General features: G+C 55.1%; 2 protein-coding genes across 3 annotated transcripts in view; one reads left to right on the top strand and one right to left on the bottom strand.

The window, feature by feature from the left end:
• LOC111533669 (pyruvate carboxylase, mitochondrial-like) overlaps nucleotides 1-19481 on the bottom strand; it is a 1148173-nt gene that overhangs the window by 176847 nt on the left and 951845 nt on the right. The window lies entirely within an intron of this gene.
• On the top strand, nucleotides 1006-18093 carry SART1 (spliceosome associated factor 1, recruiter of U4/U6.U5 tri-snRNP). Of its 2 annotated transcripts, none has more exons than XM_023186231.2 (20): nucleotides 1006-1664; nucleotides 3401-3458; nucleotides 3842-3897; nucleotides 4420-4546; nucleotides 4670-4775; nucleotides 5032-5109; nucleotides 5225-5324; nucleotides 5414-5556; nucleotides 5688-5894; nucleotides 6576-6700; nucleotides 6788-6903; nucleotides 6997-7139; nucleotides 15390-15563; nucleotides 15643-15753; nucleotides 15993-16080; nucleotides 16571-16661; nucleotides 16772-16907; nucleotides 17578-17667; nucleotides 17773-17894; nucleotides 18005-18093. In XM_023186231.2, the coding sequence occupies exons 1-20, from the start codon at nucleotides 1352-1354 to the stop codon at nucleotides 18021-18023; spliced, it is 2403 nt and encodes an 800-aa protein (XP_023041999.2). In that variant the 5' UTR covers nucleotides 1006-1351; the 3' UTR covers nucleotides 18024-18093. The 2 variants fall into 2 exon arrangements, with proteins under 2 accessions (XP_023041999.2, XP_023042000.2); XM_023186232.2 differs by having other exon boundaries at nucleotides 1405-1664; nucleotides 4379-4546.

Here is a 19481-nt window from a genome sequence, read left to right as displayed (position 1 = left end):
GACAGATTGGAATTGTGTGCACTGGGCTTTTTTTTTGAGACGGAGTCTCGCTCTGCTGCCCAGGCTGGAGTACAGTGTCGTGATCTCGGCTCGCTGCAAGCTCTGCCTCCCGGGTTCATGCCATTCTCCTGCCTCAGCCTCCTAAGTACCTGGGACTACAGGCGCGCGCCACCACACCCAGCTAACTTTTGTATTTTTAGTAGAGACGGGGTTTTACCATATTGGCCAGGATGGTCTCAATCTCTTGACCTCGTGATTCGCCTGCCTCGGCCTCCCAAAGTGCTAGGATTACAGGCGTGAGCCACCGCGCCCGGCCTGCACTGGGGTTTTAAGTCCCAGTAGTTTTAAGTTAGGGCTCCTCTCTTCAAGAAAAAAACTCATACACACAGATGTGCCACATTTTGCATTCAATTTCAGGGGTTCCACGGATACACTGACGCTCATGTGGCGCTCCTTCAGTCTTAACAGTTCACGGGGCGCCGGTTTAAAAAATCCAATCCAGGGTTGGGCGCAGGGGCGCATGCCTGTAATCTCAGCACTTTGGGAGGCCAAGGCGGGTGGATAGCCTGGCCTCAGGAGTTGGAGACACCCCCCTCCCATCTACAAAAAAATACAAAAATTAAAGGGGCGTGGTAGCGTTCACTTGTAGTAGTCCCAGCTACTGGAAAGGCTGAGGGGGTAGGATCACTTGAGCCCGGGAGGTCGAGGCTGCAGTGCGCCGTGATCGCGCCACTGCACTCCAGCCTGAGCAACAGAGTGAGATCCCATCTCAAGGGAAACAAAACAAAACAAAAAAACCAGGGAACGTGGGAAGGAAGCGTTCTCTGACGATACTGGTTATAGCGGGTCGCAAACTGGGCTGTGGAATTGGAGATAACGGGAAAACAACACCCGCTGAAGCCACGACCCTAGGAGTCCACTAAGCGAGCGCCCATTGTAGGAGGGAGGTGTCTACGGAAAGGCCGTGAGGTAGTGAACACCCCGTTGCCGCTGAAGTGCAAGCGCAGGGATGCCGGGGAGGAACTTCCAGCCACGAAGACACTGGTTTAATGTCCTCTAAGTCCTTCCAGTTCTGGGATCCCATCTCCGGGTTAATTCCGCTTCCCTTGAGCGCATGCACAACGGGACCACTGGCTCAAAGAACCCACCCGACCTGCGACGGCGCTAATGTGCAGGGGAGCTAGGATCCTGGTTTTCCCATGAGTCTCTGGGGCCGGCTCCAAGGCGAGCGACGGAAGCAGCCGCTCTTAGTTTCCGGCAACACGACAGCGGCTGCCGAGCGACCCGGAAGTATTCCCATTTTGCGTTGTCTGGGCTCGGCGGCAGCCGGGCTTGGAGTGGACGTGCCACTATGGGGTCGTCCAAGAAGCACCGCGGAGAGAAGGAGGCGACCGGGACGACGGCGGCGGCCGGCACCGGGGGCGCCACCGAGCAGCCGCCGCGGCACCGGGAACACAAAAAACACAAGCACCGGAGTGGCGGCAGTGGCGGTAGTGGTGGCGAACGACGGAAGCGGAGCCGGGAACGTGGGGGCGAGCGCGGGAGCGGGCGGCGCGGGGCCGAAGCTGAGGCCCGGAGCAGCACGCACGGGCGGGAGCGCAGCCAGGCAGAGCCCTCGGAGCGGCGCGTGAAGCGGGAGAAACGCGATGACGGCTATGAGGCCGGTGAGGAGGCGGGGCCTGCGCAGGGGCGGGTCGGGTCGGGCAGGGGTCCCGGAACGCGCGGGTCTGGGTGTGCGCGCAGTGTCAGCGAAGCTCTCCGGGCCAGGAAACCCCCAGGCTGTCTATATCAATTCTTATTCAATAGTCTTTCTACGGGATCCCGTGAGCCCAGAAGTTAGAGGCTGCAGCGAGCTGCGATCCCTCCAGTGCGCTCCAGCCTGGGCAACAAAGCGAGACTCTGTCTCAAAAAAGCTTTTCTACGGTTGTTTGGGATTAGAGGTAGACTGTCTCCACCTGGCTCCTTGAGGACAGAGGGCTTCCATTTTCCTCAGTTGTCTGGTACAATCACAGATTCTCAATAAATGTGTTGAATGGATGAATGAATGAAGTAGTGTCAGCGTATGCAGAGGCAAGAAAAACCTGGTATTTGACGAATCGTATTGGACGAATCTTGTAGGGCTCATGGTAGAGAAAGGAAGGAGTAAGATAGGCAGGGATGTGAACACAAAGGACCCTGTACTGTAGGCTCTGTTAAGAAATGTAGATTGTCTTGAGGGTAGTAGGGAGCCATGGCTGTGAGTTGAGGAGTGAGTTGCTCAGATCCGTATTTTGTAAACGTTACTAGATTGAGAACTTAGTTAAAGGTAGTCAGGATTGGAGACCAGGAAATCAGGAGGGCTACAGACCAGGCGAGGGCTGGTGGTGGCCTGCACCAAGGCAGCAGCAGTGGGTGGAGAGAAGTGGACAGGTTGGAGAGGTGTTTTGGAGGAGGGATGAACAGAACTCAGCATTTGTATGAGGGTGGGAAGGAGAAGGAATTGAGGATGACTCCTTGAATTTTGGCTTGAGCAGCCAGATAGGTAGTGGGTGTCATTTCTACGGAAATTGAGGAGTAGGGAAGAGAAGGAGATTTGGAGTGGGGTGGGGGAAGATAATTCACTTTTGGGGTTGTCAAGGTTAATGTGCATGGGGAAATCCAGAGATTGGACTGGATAAAGCCACTGGGAGTCAGTATCTGGGTGGCCAGTGAAGCCCCCTGAAAGAATGCGACATGAGAAGCCGGGGTCAGGAATAGAACCTGAGAAATGCCCTTATGTTAGTAGTAGGCAGAGAAAGATATTACCAAAAAAAGGAAACAGAGTAACCAAAGAGGCAGGAAAACCTTTGTGTCATGGGAACTTTGGAAACAGAGTATTGTTAGAAACAATTATTGTTAGTAAGCAACAGTCCCACATACCACAGGAGATCAAGCAAAACCAGAACTGAAAAGAACCCGTCAGATTAGAAACGAAGGAGACTGGTGACTTTGGGGAGCCTGGAGAGGTTGGGATCCAGGGCCCAGGTGGAGAGTGGAGCCTTTAAGATACAGGATGGGCATGCAGGAAAGAAAGAGTTTTTTTTTTTTTTTTTTTTGAGACAAAGTCTTGCTCCATCTCTTTAAGAGACCTTGTCTCTTAAAAAAAAATGAAAGAAAAAAGGAGAGGGCAGAATGGTGACTGCAGCAGTTTGGATCTCTTGGGTCAGGAAAGGAAGGTGCGCAGAAGAGGCAGGGCTCTGAGACTGGACTCGGGCAGAGGAGCTGCTGGGGAGCTTGGGTGGAAGAAGCTGCTGTTTTCTGCTGTTTCATCAGGCCCAGGTGCTGGTGAGGGGCCCTCATCTTTGATCCTGCAGTTGGAGCCAACGATGCTGGCTTCTTGGCCCTATGTTCAGCTCCTGAGCCATGCTTCTTCTTCTTCCAGCTGCCAGCTCCAAAACTAGCTCAGGCGATGCCTCCTCACTCAGCATCGAGGAGACCAAGTGAGTACTGTCTCCCTTGTTTCCACTTTGTTTTTCTAAGATAGGCGGCTCTGGGGCCAGCCCTGGGGAGGCTTTCTCACATGAAAGTGTGCTAATTGGAGTTGGAAAGGTTGTATAAATAATTTTAGCCAACAGTAGAGTTATAGAAGAGGAAACTAATACCTAAGAGTAAGGTGGCATTTACCGGTTAGATGCAGACCAGGCTGGCGCCCATGTTTCCTGCTTTGGAGGCCAGGGCCCTTCCCAGTGTCCTAGGCTTCCTGGGGCAGACCGTGTGTTTGGGACCGCTCACTCCCACCCAGTTTCTCCTCCTGTCTGTCTGGAAATGCACATGGCGCCCTGTGTCTTTGATAGCCCCTAACACTTGTATCTCTTGTTCTCAGTAAACTCCGGGCAAAGTTGGGGCTGAAACCCTTGGAGGTCAATGCCATCAAGAAGGGTGAGTATGGGGCTGAGGATGGGGTTTGGGGGAAAGGGCCATGTGAAGGGGTCTTTGAAGAAGGTGGGATTAGAGGGCAGGTTCAGCACGGTTTAGTGGTCTTACACATGCATATTTGCCGGAAGGCACGAGGTCCCTTCTTGCTGTTATAATGGGGACCTGGGACTCTGCTTGTTCTCTGAGTTAGAGCCGTGGCCGTCACATACTCACTCTGGCTGTGAGGTGTTGTTAGATGGACTGGAAGACGTGCACACTTGCTGCAAACTGGGCTGTGCGGGGGTGGGTCTGTTGTTTTTCTTTAAAGCACGATTTGAGTAGCTTTGGAGCCACAGAGGGTCCTGTCGTGCTGTGTGCGTTGGCCAGGAGTGTGGGGACGAAGTGGGAGCAGGGAGGTGAAGGATTGTTCCTTCCTGTCCTGACCCCTTCTGGCCCCCTGAGCTGGAAGGGGGCAGGGTGAGTGGCTCCCTCCTCTCCCCACCAGCCATGGGCGGGCATAGCCTCACGTCTGGGCCCCCCTTCCAGAGGCGGGCACCAAGGAGGAGCCCGTGACAGCCGATGTCATCAATCCTATGGCCTTGCGACAGCGAGAGGAGCTGCGGGAGAAGCTGGCGGCTGCCAAGGAGAAGCGCCTGCTGAACCAAAAGCTGGGGTGAGGGGTCCTGGCCAGGGCAGGCAAGGGAAGGGCTGGGGAGGCCACCATCCTCGGCTGCCTTTTGAGTGGGGTTGGGAGCAGGAGCTGGGCTCCTCGAGCATCACTTTCTCCCCTCTTCAGGAAGATAAAGACCCTAGGAGAGGATGATCCCTGGCTGGACGACACTGCAGCCTGGATCGAGAGGAGCCGGCAGCTGCAGAAGGAAAAAGACCTGGCAGAGAAGAGGGTGAGCACCTGGGCAGCATGGGGTGTTTGCCCAGTGCTTCTGGTGGCCTGACTGGGCACTGAGGCAGGGGCCAACCCCAGAGAGGTGAGACGGGGTTCGGAGAGGGGACGGGCTGTGGTCGGTAGCATCCGGTTTGGATTCTCAGCAACTTTCCTGCAAGACCTGCTCTTTTTGCACTCCACTTGGTAGAGCCCTGAGTGTTTTCTGGTGATGCTGAGTGACCTGAGGTCCTAGGTCACCCCTCCCTGTCCCATAGGCCAAGTTACTGGAGGAGATGGACCAAGAGTTTGGTGTCAGCACTCTGGTGGAGGAGGAGTTTGGGCAGAGGCGGCAGGTGAGGCTGCGGCAGCCGGGGCAGGTGGTGCAGGGCACACTGGCGGCCTTGCTACTGGAATCCCAAGGTTGGGCGCATGGAGGGAGGTTCCTTACTCGCCTGATTCTTCCGTTAGGACCTGTACAGTGCCCGGGACCTGCAGGGCCTCACTGTGGAGCATGCCATTGATTCCTTCCGAGAAGGGGAGACCATGATCCTCACCCTCAAGGACAAAGGTGACACGAGCTGGGTGTCTTGGGTCGGGGCACAGCCTCTGCTGAGTTGCGGACAAGTGTGAGTGGCCACTGCTCTGTGCTGCCCGCAGGCGTGCTGCAGGAGGAGGAGGATGTGCTGGTGAACGTGAACCTGGTGGATAAGGAGCGGGCAGAGAAAAATGTGGAGCTGCGGAAGAAGAAGCCCGACTACCTGCCTTATGCCGAGGACGAGAGTGTGGATGACCTGGCGCAGGCACGGCCCGAGCAGGCTGGGCGGCGGGGGCTGGGGTGGAGAATGTCGGGAATAGGGGCTCTGAGGAGGTGGTGGCTCAGTGGCTTTTCAGGAGCCACCCTGGGTCCCAACCTGTACCTCTTGCCTTGCAGCAAAAACCTCGCTCTATCCTGTCCAAGTACGACGAAGAGCTTGAGGGGGAGCAGCCGCATTCCTTCCGCTTGGAGCAGGGGGGCATGGCTGATGGCCTGCGGGAACGGGAGTTGGAGGAGATCCGGGCCAAGCTGCGGCTGCAGGCTCAGTCCCTGAGCACAGTGGGGCCCCGGCTGGCCTCTGAGTACCTCACACCTGAGGAGATGGTGAGCCTTCTTGCGCCTTATACTCTGGGTCATGATTCTCCTTCCCCCTGGGGCTCCTGCGCTGCCCGCAGGCACTGGGAAGAGAGGGCAAGTATTTGTGTTCACAAAGCGCTTGGCCTCGTGGGCGAGCAGTAAATGGCAACCTGGGGAGGCACCAGGTGTTGACCGGTCAGGGCTGCTGAGCCAGTTAGTGTTTCTGCTCTGCCATGCTGCCAGCTTGTGCCTTGGGTAAGCCATTTGTGAGCCTGGGGTGCCCCATCTGGAGTGGCAGTGATAGGAGCCACCTCCTGAGGTTGCTGTGAGGAGTGACAGCGTGGGTGAGGGGTGACTGGAAAGGTGTGCATGGATTCCGTCTGCAGAGTGACTGTGTGAACGTGAGGTAGACAGCTGGTGTAGTAGGCGTCTTGCTCAGTGGGTAAGAGCAGGACTCTGGAGCCAGACTGCCCGGCTCTCCCACCTAGGAGCTGGGCGACCTTGGGGAAGGTACTTAACCTCTCTGTGCCCCAGTTTCCCTAGCTCACCAATGGAATGGAGATAGTAACCACCCCACGTGTTGCTCATGTGTGAGAACTGCTCAGGACACTGGCTAGCACAGAGGAACACCAAAGAAGCGTTCATCCTTGTGGGCTTGTGGTGGCCTGTGTTTCCCCACCCCGACCCACGCCTCCCTCTTCCCCTCAGGTGGCCTTTAGAAGGACCAAGCGGAGGGTGAGGAAAATCCGCAAGAAGGAGAAGGAGGTCGTAGTGCGGGCGGATGACCTGTTGCCTCTTGGGGACCAGACTCAGGATGGGGACTTTGGTTCCAGGTGGGCTTGGACACCGTGGTGGAGCGAGAGGGCTGGGCTGGGGTGGCCCGGGGGCCAGTGCTCACCAGAGAGGCCTCCTTCCCTCAGACTGCGGGGACGGGGTCGCCGCCGAGTGTCTGAGGTGGAGGAGGAGAAGGAGCCCGTGCCTCAGCCCCTGCCGTCAGATGACACCCGAGTGGAGAACATGGACATCAGTGATGAGGGTGAGGGCCTGGCCCGGGGATGCGAGGGGGCAGGGACAGGAGCCCCGGGTTGGAGGAGATGGTCTGAGCAGGCATCCCCTGTGTTTCCCCCAGAGGAAGGTGGAGCTCCACAGCCGGGGTCCCCGCAGATGCTGGAGGAGGACGAGGCAGAGCTGGAGCTGCAGAAGCAGCTGGAGAAGGGACGCCGGCTGCGACAGTTACAGCAGCTACAGCAGCTGCGAGACAGTGGCGAGAAGGTGAGGCTGGGCATGGGCAGGCCTGGGGCTACCAGTGCGTCGGCAGTCACCTGTCCTCACGAGCACATGTGTCATAGGCAACAGCCACATTCCTGTCTGAAGCCTCTTTTCCATTTGTTTTTTGTTTTCTGGGTTTTGTTTTTTTTTTTGAGACAGAGTTTTGCTCTGTCGCCCAGGCTGGAGTGCAATCGCACGGCTTCGGCTCACTGCAGCCTCCGCCTCCCTGGTTCACGTGATTCTCATTCCTCAGCCTCCTGAGTGGCTGGGATTACAGGTGCCTGCCACCACACTGGCTAATTTTTGTATTTGTAGTAGAGATGGGGTTTCACCATGTTGGCCAGGCTGGTCTCCAACTCCTGACCTCATGATCTGCCTGCCTCGGCCTCCGAAAATGCTAAGATTATAGGTGTGAGCCACTGCGACCAGCCCTGGTTAAAGTCATGTTTTCTGTTTAAAAGTCATGTTTTGCAAAAGTTTTTAGATGCCTGCTTTAGTAGGGGACCCTTTCCTCAGCTCTCTCTTCCTGTGCATGTTTGTTGAATGCCTGCTGTGAGTAGTGCATCGTTCTCGGGCTGAGAAGGTCATTGGTGAACAGCACAGCCACGGGGCCCTGGACTCAGGGAAGTGGCTTTCTAGAGTGTGTGGGGGAGAGCTTAGGGAGCAGCAGTGACCTTGTGAACGCAGGAACGGTAATTTCTGATGGTGACGGGAGCTGGGCACTCAGTAGACCAATATAATGTGTTGGGGGTTGGGATCTTAGACGGGGGAGTGCAGGGAAGACCTTTCCAAGGTACTAGTTCAGCTGAGACTTGAGTCACACAGAAGAGCCAGCCTTGCGGGGGATTAGGGGTGGCAGCAGGTGGCAGGCTGACGTTTAGGCGGTAGACCAACCAGCAGGTATCTCAGGAGAAGAGACCTTAGAGTGCCTGAGGGCCAGGGAGGCCGGAGCAGAGCAGAGAGTGAGGGGGTGGTGTGAGCTGAGACGGAGAGGTCAGGAGGCCAACGCAGGGGGAGCATTGAGCCCGTGGTCATCGCTGCCCCACAGGCACAGTGTGCCAGGCGCTGCCCGCATGCTCTGTATTTGTTGATTCATTCCATCCTTCCAGCAACACCCTATGAGGAAGGTTCTGTCACCTCCATCATTCCAGAGGCCACATTTTTAGCCCGACCCCACGCTTCTCACCTAGGAAGAAGCCACGAAAGGGTGTCCAGGAGAGGGGGCAAGGGAGGGAGGCTTCTGATACCACTGGGAGGCAAAGAGGGAACAGTTGCAGTGGATTCAGGACCGGGAGGACAGGGGAGTTGAGGAAGTGAGGGCTGCACCCAGGACAGAGGCCAGTCCGGACTGGAGAGGACATATTTGAGGTTTAAAGGGCTGGAGAGGGCGTATTTGAGGTTTAAAGGCCTGGAGAGGGCGTATTTGAGGTTTAAGGGCTGGAGAAGGCGTATTTGAGGTTTAAGGGCGTATGGTCTCTGTCTGGCACCTTGGGTGCTCTGCTGTTGTAGGGAAAACAGCCAAGACAGTCTGTAAATGAGTGGGCGTGACTGGGTTCCAGTAACACTTTATTTCTACGAACAGGTGGTGGGACATAGTTTGCATGGCCTGGCTCTAAAAAGGAACAGATAAATGGGGTGATAGGCTGACAAGGCTGTTTTATGACTGAAATGAACATAAGGGTTATTAGTCCCCTGGATCTTAGCCTGCCTGAACATTAGACTCACCTAGGAAGTTGTTTCTGTTGTTGTTTTAAGAAACAAGGTCTCGTTCTGTTGCCCAAGCTGGAGTGCAGTGGCATGATCTTAGTTCACTGCAGCCTTGAGCTCCCGGGCTTAAGGGATCCTCCTGCCTCAGCCTCTCAAGTAGCGGAGAGCACAGGCATGCGCCACCACACCTGGCAAATTTGCAGAATTTTTGTAGAGGGTCTCAGTGTGTTGCTCAGGCTGGTCTCAAATTCCTGAGCTTGAACGGTCCTCTTGCCTCCACCTCCCAAAGTACTGGGGTTACAGGCTTGAGCCACCAGGCCCAGTCTAGCCTAGAAAGTTTTTGTTGTTGTTGTTTTTTGAGACGGAGTCTTGCTCTGTTGACAGGCTGAAGTGCAGTGGCACGATCTCGGCTCACTGCAAGCTCCACCTCCCGGGCTCAAGCAATTCTCCTGCCTCAGCCTCCTGAGTAGCTGGAACTACAGGTGCACACCGCTACACGCAGCTGATTTTTGTATTTTTAGAAGAAACGGGGTTTCACCATATTGGTCAGGCTGGTCTCAAACTCCTGACCTCATGATACACCTGCCTCAGCCTCCCAAAGTGCTGGGATTACAGGCATGAGCCACCGCGCCTGGCCACCTAGAAGGTTTTGTAAACATATGAGCCACACCCCACATACTGTGCAGGCAGAAAAGTGGAAAGCCTATCACAGTGAACACCTTTGTCTTCTAGAGTCAGTAATTATAAATATTGTTACAGTTCTTTCTCTTCTTTTTTTGCTGACCATTGCAAGTTGCAGATATCATGATACTGCATCCTTAACTACTTCAGCAGGCATCTCGCGAAATCAGAGCCTTCTCCCTCATAGCCACACTGCCCTGGCAAGCCCATAAATGCTGTAAAACAGCAGCTCGCATGCCCAGACTTTCCAGTTATCCCCCAAAATGTCTTTTTAATTTTTTTTTTTTTTTTTTGAGACGGAGTCTTGCTCTGTCGCCCAGGCTGGAGTACAGTGGACGGATCTCAGCTCACTGCAAGCTCCGCCTCCCGGGTTCACGCCATTCTCCTGCCTCAGCCTCCTGAGTAGCTGGGACTACAGGTGCCCGCCGCCACGCCCGGCTAGTTTTTTGTATTTTTTAGTAGAGACAGGGTTTCACCGTGTTAGCCAGGATGGTCTCGATCTCCTGACCTCATGATTCGCCCGTCTCGGCCTCCCAAGGTGCTGGGATTACAGGCTTGAGCCACCGCGCCTGGCCTTTAATTTTTTGTTGTAAGCAGCATCCAATCAACTTTCACACCCGCAAAGGAGCCTTTTTCTGACTAATGGAGATTCTAGAGTATGTGGGAGAGACAAATTTATGACGGAAGAGGAAAATGATTTTGGCAGGCAGTGGTGGAGCCTAGAGTACAAATGGAGGGTGGGCTTGAGTGAAGCCAGCTCGTGTCGTCATTTATTTCGGGAGGGAAGGTGGGGAGGGCACAGCAGCTGTGGTGACCTTGGTCAGGGGAAGTCAAGGCAGCCCATGTCCAATTGTTCCGGTGTTTTCGAGTGACGAGGAGGCAGGGGTGGCGGTGCGAAGAGACGGGAGATACTGTTCTGGAGAGTGGTGGGCAGACATACCATTGGAGAAGAGCAGGCCTGCCAGGCAGCGTGGATGGTGGGATCAATGGGCTGAGGAGGTTGATGGTGGGATCAATGGGCTGAGGAGGTTGATGGTGGGATTAATGGGCTGAGGAGGTTGATGGTGGGATTAATGGGCTGAGGAGGTTGATGGTGGGATTAATGGGCTGAGGAGGTTGATGGTGGGATCAATGGGCTGAGGAGGGGGATGGTGGGATCAATGGGCTGAGGAGGGGAATGGTGGGATTAATGGGCTGAGGAGGTTGATGGGATTAATGGGCTGCTGAGGAGGGGGATGGTGGGATCAATGAGCTGAGGCGGTTGATGGTGGGATCAATGAGCTGGGGAGGAAGATGGTGGGGTTAATGGGCTGCTGAGGAGGAGGATGGTGGGATTAATGAGCTGAGGAGGGGGATGGTGGGATTAATGCCCTGAAGCGGTAGATGGTGGGATTGAGGATTGGGTTTTCTAGGGAGGAGGGACAAGGCAGTTAAGCGTTTCACAAAGGAGAGGTTCTGTTGATTTCCCCCGAGTTTAAACTGGGTACTGAGGGACATAACAGAGAGTGATGGGTGTGAGGACAGGGCCTGGAGTCGTGATGTGGTTGAAGAATTACTAGATTGAGGTTAATACAGTCAATGAACTAGAAAGAAAGGATGGAGAGGACAGAGAGGATCCTTGGAATTGAGGGATTGTTTTGTTTTGTGACAGTGTCTCACTTTGTCACCCAGGTTGGGGTGCAGTGGCTCCTATCAGCTCACTGCAATCTCCACCTCCCTAAAGGTGCTCTGTCCACATACAGTCATTGGGGGTTAGGGCTTCCCCATATGAATTTAGGGGGTACACAGTTCCTAGACAGGACAACATATCGTCAAAATGTCCGTATCATGTAGTTCATTTCTAGGTTAAATGCAATTCCAGTAAAAATCCCAGTAGGGACTGTTTTCAAAGCTGGCAAACTGATTCTGAAACTGGATAAAGTAGGGGCATTGTGGCAGTGTGGGATTGCATAAGGATAGACTAATAGGACAGAGAGACCAGACGGAGGGGCCCCGAGACAGAACCGTGTCCCAGTGGAAAGAGATGCTCATCAGTGCAGTGAGTGGGCTTGGGACAGTCAGTTATCTATTTGGGGAAAAAGTGAAATTGGGTTTGTACCTCACACCTTACAGATAGATTAAGAACTTCAAAGTAAAAACATAACATTTCGGAATCAAACTAAGGAAATTACATTTCTAACTTTTTGGTAGAAAAGATTTGTTTAAGGCCGGGCGCGGTGGCTCAAGCCTGTAATCCCAGCACTTTGGGAGGCCGAGACGGGCGGATCACGAGGTCAGGAGATCGAGACCATCCTGGCTAACACAGTGAAACCCCGTCTCTACTAAAAATACAAAAAACTAGCCCGGCGAGGTGGCGGGCGCCTGTAGTCCCAGCTACTCTGGAGGCTGAGGCAGGAGAATGGCGTAAACCCGGGAGGCGGAGCTTGCAGTGAGCTGAGATCCGGCCACTGCACTCCAGCCTGGTTGACAGAACGAGACTCCGTCTCAAAAAAAAAAAAAAAAGAAAAGATTTGTTTAAGTTGTTAGCATAGCCAAGGCAAGAGAATTGCTTGAGGCCAGGAGTTTGAGACCAGCCTGGGCAACATAGCAAGATCCCCCCCGCCCAACCCATCTCTAAAAATGTGTTTTTAATTTGCTGGGCATGGTGGCATGTGTCTGAAGCCTCAGCTAGCCGGAGGCTATGGCAGGAGAATTGCTTGAATCTAGGACTTCGAGGTTACAGTCAGCTATGACTGGGCCACTGCACTCCAGCCTGGGTGATAGAACAAGATCCTGTCTCAAAAAAAAAAGAAACAGGTTCCATGGGTGGGTTTCTTCAAGAAACCATGAAGAAAAAAGTGAACATATAACTACATAGAAATTGAGAATTAGCCGGGCGTGGTGGTGGTGGGTGCCTGTAGTCCCAGCTACTAGGAAGGTTGAGGCAGGAGAATGGTATGATCCCAGGAGGTGGAGCTTGCAGTGAACCAAGATCTCGCCACTGCACTCCAGCCTGGGTGACAGAGCGAGACTCCATCTCAAAAAAAAAGACATTGGAACATAAGTTTTTTTTTTTTTTTTTTTTTTTTTTACAAAACATATGAAGAATGTAAAAACACAGACCAAAAAAAGAAGATATTTGCCATATATACAACCAAGAATGGGTTGATGTCAAGAGTATACCAACAGACAAAACAAATCAACAAAACAGAAAATAGGCGAAAGATATAGGTAAGACAGGCAGTTCACAGAAGAGAAAGCCTAACCAGGAAAATACCCAGTGAACCCAGCTTCAGGAGGGATCACAGAAAGCTGAGCCAAAACAATGAGGCACCTGCCACCCCCAAACAATTCTGCACAAAGGTCCAAGCCTGACAGTAGCGAGTATGAGTAAAGATGTGGAGCAGCCAGAATCCTCAGCCACGCTGCTCACAGTCATAGGCAGGAGTCTAATCAGACGAGAGGGAACGTGTGTGTGCCCCGGGCTCACCCCACACTTCTCCTGAGTGTGCCCACCTGCACCAGGAGACAGTGTCAGTGGGCCTGCAGCTGCAGTACTTGTGACAAAAAAAGTCCGTCCTTAGTGGGCTGGAGATCGAGGAGCATCCAGCTCACGGGCTGTGATTCCATAGTGGAAACTGATGAGCTACAGCCATGTACATCAGGGTTACTCTCGGAGGCACAGATTTTTTTACAAAACAAATTATAGAAGAGTCGTACAGTGTGGCTCAGGTTGTAGAATTCTTAATACACAACAAAATAACTGTTCAGGGGCAGGTCCTTAGGTGCCAAAGCCATGAAGACAAGCCAATGAGTCATGACCACAGATGGGGAGGGGACGCTCAGGTCTGAGCAGGGCGTTAGTGATGCTGCCCCAGCCCAAGGCAGAGGGACATGGCTGTGTGTTTAGTTACTGTTTTAAAAAGCGTATCAGCGACCGGGCGTGGTGGCTCACGCCTGTAATCCCAGCACTTTGGGAGGCTGAGGTAGGTGGATCACGAGATCAGGAGTTCGAGACCATCCTGGCTAACATGGTGAAACCCCGTCTCTACTAAAAATACAAAAAAAAAAATAGCTGGGCATGGCGCATGCCTGTAATCCCAGCTACTCAGGAAGCTGAGGCAGGAGAATCACTTGAACCCGAGAGGCAGAGGTTGCAGTGAGCGAAGATGGTGCCACTTCACTCCAGCCTGGCCAACGGCGAGACTCTGTCTCAAAAAACAAACAAACAAACAAACAAACAAAAATCGCATAGCAGCTGGGTGTGGTGGTTCACGCCTGTAATCCCAGCACTTTGGGAGGCCAAGGTGGGTGGATCAGTTGAAGTTGGGTTTGGGACCAGGCTGGGCAACATGGTGAAACCCTGGGTCTACTAAAAATACAAAAATCAGCTGGTCGTGGAGGCATGCAGCGGTAGTCCTAGCTACTCAGGAGGCTGAGGCAGGAGAATCACTTGAACCTGGGAGGTGGAGATGACAGTGAGCCGAGATCACACCATTGCACTCCAGCATGGGTGACAGAGTGAGATGATCTCAATAAATAAATAGCATATGATGCATTAGATATACCCCCTTTTATGTTTACAATGAAATTCATTAAAAAATAAATGTTCCTGGATGTCCTGGAAGATTTTTTTTTTTTTGAGACAGGGTATTGCTCAGCCCAGGCTTGAGTGCAGTGGCAACATCACGGCTCACCCTAGCTTCAACCTCCAGGCTCAAGCGATCCACCCACCCCCGCCTCCTAAGTAGCTGAGACTACAGGCATACACCACAATGCCTGGCTGATCTTTGTATTTTTTTCAGAGACTGTTTCACCTTATTGCCCAGGCTGGTCTCAAACTCCTGGGCTCAAGTGATGCTGCAGCCTTGGCCTCCCAAAGTGCTAGGATTACAGATGTGAGCAACCACACCCAGCCCCTGGAAGATTTTTTTTTTTTTGAGACAGGGTTTCACTCTGTTGCCCGCTGTTGATTGCAGTGGTGTGATCTTGGCAGCCTTGATCTCCCAAGCTCAAGCAGTCCTCCCACTTCAGCCTCCCAGTAGCTGAGACTATAGGCGTGTGCAACCACAATGGCTAATTTTTATATTTTTTGTAGAGATGGGATTTGGGCATGTTGCCCAGGCTGGTCTCCATCTCCCAAACTCAAGCAATCCATCCGCCTCAGAAGATTTTTTTAAAAAATGAATGTAATATAAAATGGAAGAGGGGTGCAGAAGTGGACATAGTGACTCGAACCTTCACTAAGGAGTGAGAAGTTTGCTGTTGAGGGAGGAGTTTTTTTAAGAGGGGAGATAGTGGGTAATCGTGTGTGGCTGGGCATCTGCGACAGTGGGGAAAGCAGAGGGTGCTGGTGCCTGTGTGGGGGTCGCTGGATTCAGTGCTGGCAGCACGAGTGAGTTCTCTTCCTGTGTCACGGAATCTGCTTTCTTGGTGAAGCAGGAAGCAAGAAGCTAGGCTGTGGGAAGTCAAAAGAGTGGGCCACCTCACCGCCCTGCGGGTTCTAGAAGTGCTGTCTAGAGTCCTGAAACGAGTTTGTTGGGGGAGGGGCGAGTGGCAGGAGGGACCCTGGAGGAAGGAGCTTGAGGCTGAGGTAGTGTGCCAGGGGCTTTGGAGGGGGATCGGCACAGGCCTGGTCAGGAAGGCCCTGTAGGATGTTGGGTGTTCATTCAAAGGGCATCCAAACCCATTGACGGGTTTGGAGCAGAACAGTGACCCCAGTGAAAGAGGTGCAGAGTGGAGTCAGGAGGCAGAGAGCAGCTGGGCCTGCATGGGCTGTGGGCGTGGCCTGTCTTGCTGCTGCCAGGGAGGACCCTTGGGTTCCTGGGTCTCAATGGCATCACCCCAGAAACTGCTGGGTTTGCCCACAGCTGCTCCCTCCCCCAGGTGGTGGAGATTGTGAAGAAGCTGGAGTCTCGCCAGCGGGGCTGGGAGGAGGATGAGGATCCTGAGCGGAAGGGGGCCATCGTGTTCAATGCCACGTCCGAGTTCTGCCGCACCTTGGGGGAGATCCCCACCTACGGGCTGGCCGGCAACCGCGAGGAACAGGAGGAGCTCATGGTGCGTCTGGGGCGGCCCCACCCTGCGCTCCCCTAGGCTGGCTGGGCGTCTGCACCAACCCTGGCCTTTTGTGCCCCAGGACTTTGAACGGGATGAGGAGCGCTCGGCCAACGGTGGCTCCGAATCTGACGGGGAGGAGAACATCGGCTGGAGCACAGTGAACCTGGACGAGGAGAAGCAGCAGCAGGATGTGAGGGCTGCGCCACTGGCGGGTGGGCGTGGGGGTGGCGCTCAAGCTGGAGATGAGCACTGGGCTCAGTGTCCAGAGCCTCAGCCAGAGTGGGCTCTGCAGAGCTCCCAGGGCGATCTGAGGAGTAAGTGAGGAAATTAAATGTTGTGGAGGCCTGGTGCCTGGCGGGTGGTGACCAGTGGGTGGGGCTGAGAAGAGCCGGTATGGCCTGCTAACCACCCCTGTCACGTGTCCCCTAGTTCTCTGCCTCCTCCACCACCATCCTGGATGAGGAACCCATCGTGAATAGGGGGCTGGCGGCTGCCCTGCTCCTGTGTCAGAACAAAGGTAGGGAGCTCAGGGCAGCCCTGACTTGGGTGGGCCTGGGTGCTGCAGCAGGAAAAGGGCTGGTGAGGGCCTGCGGTGCAGCAGGTGCAGGCAGGGTCCCCTCCGGTCCCCTCTGCTGCCCCTTTCAGTCCCAATGCTGGAGCCAACTCCCTGGCCCAGAGCCACTCCTTCCGCTCCACCCCGGCATCTGTCCATCTGCTCTGCCTTTGAGGCTCCACACTTGCTCCAGGAAGGACAGGGGAGTTGAAACTGTTCCAGCTGTGGCAGAGAGAGCCCTGGTGTTAGGACCCCAGCTTTGCATTTCCCTGGCCAGTGGCCCTTGGCATGGGGCTCATTTCTGGCATCTTTGCTTTGCCTGTAGAACAGGCCTGATGGCTTTCCAGAGACAAGGAAAGGGAGGTGCCCCCTCAGGGCCTGCTCTACCTTCTCAGGCGGCCCTGGAGCTACAGCCCTCAAGGGGTTGGGAGTCTCACAACCCCTCCGTCCCTAGGGCTGCTGGAGACCACAGTGCAGAAGGTGGCCCGGGTGAAGGCCCCCAACAAGTCGCTGCCCTCAGCCGTGTACTGCATCGAGGATAAGATGTGAGTGTGGCGGGGTGTGTGCAGGGCTGATGGGCCTGTGCCAGCTCGGAGCTGCGGGAACACAGCAGGCAGCAGCTCCTCACACTAAGGCCCCCTCTGTCTCGGGCCAGGGCCATCGATGACAAGTACAGCCGGCGGGAGGAGTACCGAGGCTTCACACAGGACTTCAAGGAGAAGGACGGCTACAAACCTGATGTTAAGATCGAATACGTGGATGAGACGGGCCGGAAACTCACACCCAAGGAGGTGAGCAGGGCCTTTTGCAGGCGGAGGCCCAGCCTGCCACAGGGAGGCCAAGCCCAGGGCCATGCAATGCCCCAGGGTCCTGGCTCCATCAGCCTCTGGCCGGGGGCCTGGTGAAGTGCCACAGATGGGGAGGGGGCCCTCAGGGCCGAGAAGGGCTGTGCCTCAGTTTGTCTCTAGTGGGCACAGCAGCCCTTTCCCAGGCCTGGCAGGAGGGTCCAACAGGCACTCGGGACCTCTGCCCTCCTGTCCCCACCCGTGTGAGCCCTTCAACAGCTTTCCTGGCCTGCAGGGCCATTCCAGCATCCAGATCCTTCCATCACTCTCGTAGGCTGCCCGACCCTCCTGCCCCACCACTCAGCTGCCCCCATGCTCTCTGCGGTGTGTCTCCCTCCAGCCCCAGCGTCCAGGCCCCGCGCCTGCATGGCAGGTCTCCAGGTTCCCTGTACTCTGCCACCATGGCAGCACATCCGCTAGCCAAGCTGGTCTCCCGGCCTCTGCTGGGGTCCCGCAGAGTGCCAGGGTCTGTGCCCTTTTCCTATCCCCTTCCCACCACCCCAGGCCTGGCATTGGGGTGAATCAACACCTGCCCTGTTATTACACACCTTGTGGGCACAGGTGGCTCCGGCCCCAGCCAGGGCTCTGCAGCTCCCCTCATGCCCTGTGTCCCCAGGCTTTCCGGCAGCTGTCCCACCGCTTCCATGGCAAGGGCTCAGGCAAGATGAAGACAGAGCGGCGGATGAAGAAGCTAGATGAGGAGGCGGTGGGTGCTCTTGGGGACGTGGGGGGGGCCTTGCGCCTGCCGGGGCAGGGGTGGCTGGTGTGTGGGGCCTGCTGCAACCCTTGTTGAGTGGCCCTGACCCCGCAGCTCCTGAAGAAGATGAGCTCCAGTGACACGCCACTGGGCACTGTGGCCCTGCTCCAGGAGAAGCAGAAGGCTCAGAAGACCCCCTACATCGTGCTCAGCGGCAGCGGCAAGAGCATGAACGCGTGAGTGACTCGAGGCGGGTGGGGTGGGGTGTGTGGGGGGGGGGGGGGGGGGGGGGGGTGGCATGGCCTCTGCCCACCTCTGCAGCCTCACGCCCTGTTCTTCTCTGCAGGAACACCATCACCAAGTGACAGCGCCCTCCCTCCCCGGCCCCGCCGCAACCTTCATATTAAATAAAGCTCCCTCCTTATTTTTTCCTCCCTGGTTGTGGTACAGATTCCAGGGTTAGATCCTTGGTTGGGTGTGGCACAGAGTCTGGCTCCTGCTAGGTGAGACCCGGCTATCGGATGACACAACTAAACGACGGAAGAAAGAGCGAGAAGGGTCCTCTAAGGCTCCTTCCTTCTTCCCTGGCTGTCAGTCACATCTCTGCAGGGCCGGCTCTCTGATAGAAGTGGAAGGCGGTTTTAGAAACTCATCACCCTGCTCTTTCCTGGCCTCGGGGGCTGCACAGGTCACTGTCCTGTAATCTCTCCCTGTCAGAGCCCAGGGTAGCCCAGGACTGCCCAGCCTGGTGGGCTGGGGATTGGGTTTTGGGCAGGGCACAGGTGCCACCTTCTGTCTTGGCTGTCCTGTGCCACCCTGGTCTGTGTCTAGAGGAGTGAAATTCCCAAGGTTGGGCTGGGAGTGTTTTGTCCACGCGGTATGGGGAGGGCTGAGCCCAGTGCCTCCTGGGAGACTTGCCCCATGTGCAGTGACCCTGGCAATGCAGAGATTGCTAAAAAGAGTTTCTGAAACTGTGATACTGTTTAGAACCCATAGGAAAAGTTGCAAGCAATACATGGTGTTCCCCTTGAAGCATTTGACAATCACTGGACGAGGGGATTCCGTACTGCTCCATCTAAGTGTGTGTTTCCTGCAGACAAGGGCGTTCTCCCACATAACGCCACCCAGGACATCGGGAAAAGTACCACTGATGCATCACTTCCACCTCATTTTAGACCCCAGCTGTCCTAATGTCTATTTTTTTTTATTCGAGTCATGGCCTTATTTACTTATAAGCACTGGATGAGTCCCTGGCCACCCCCAGGACAGAGCAACCCTACCCACCCCAGCCCAGTTAAATACTACAGTTGGGAGCTAGGGGGCTCGAGGGAGGAATTAAGGGAAATACAGGCCTAGGGACACGTACTCTGTTAAATGGTCACATATAGGCCAGATCCTGTGGTCTGCAGAGCCACGGCTGTCACCCCCCCCACACCAGGACGTGGAAGGTAGGGAGAAGAGCCTGAGGGAGCCGAGGCAGGCCCAGGGGTGCCCACCCGTCGTGCTCTGGAATGTGGAAGGGACAGGAATGGCTCTTGGGGAGTGTATGGGAAGGACGAGGTTAGAACTGTCTTCTTGTGGGACTCAGTGTTAGGAACAACACCTGTTTTGCTTCTCTGTAAACACAGCAGCCTTGAGGGAGCAGCTGGCCAGCAGAGGCTCTGCCTACCCCAGACCCAAACAGCCCGGCTCCTTCCCACCTCTACCCAGAAAGGATGGCAGCTGCTGGCTCCCTGCTCCCTTGAAGGGGCCAGGCACAGTCTGTGAGTCTTCGTGGGGCTCAGGAGAAGCTCTGGACAGGGTGGCTGACCTTCAGGCAGGCC

This window comes from Piliocolobus tephrosceles, chromosome 13, assembly GCF_002776525.5.
Source record: "Piliocolobus tephrosceles isolate RC106 chromosome 13, ASM277652v3, whole genome shotgun sequence".
NCBI lineage: Eukaryota > Metazoa > Chordata > Mammalia > Primates > Cercopithecidae > Piliocolobus > Piliocolobus tephrosceles.
This window is presented reverse-complemented; position numbering and strand designations above follow the sequence as displayed.

Bases quoted from the DNA above. Each gene is read 5' to 3' on its own strand.
- SART1 (XM_023186231.2), top strand. From the start codon at position 1,352: ATGGGGTCGTCCAAGAAGCACCGCGGAGAGAAGGAGGCGACCGGGACG. The intron at 3,459-3,841 runs GTGAGTACTGTC...TCTTGTTCTCAG, and splicing joins CTCAGCATCGAGGAGACCAA to TAAACTCCGGGCAAAGTTGG. The intron at 5,557-5,687 runs GCACGGCCCGAG...CTTGCCTTGCAG, and splicing joins GTGTGGATGACCTGGCGCAG to CAAAAACCTCGCTCTATCCT.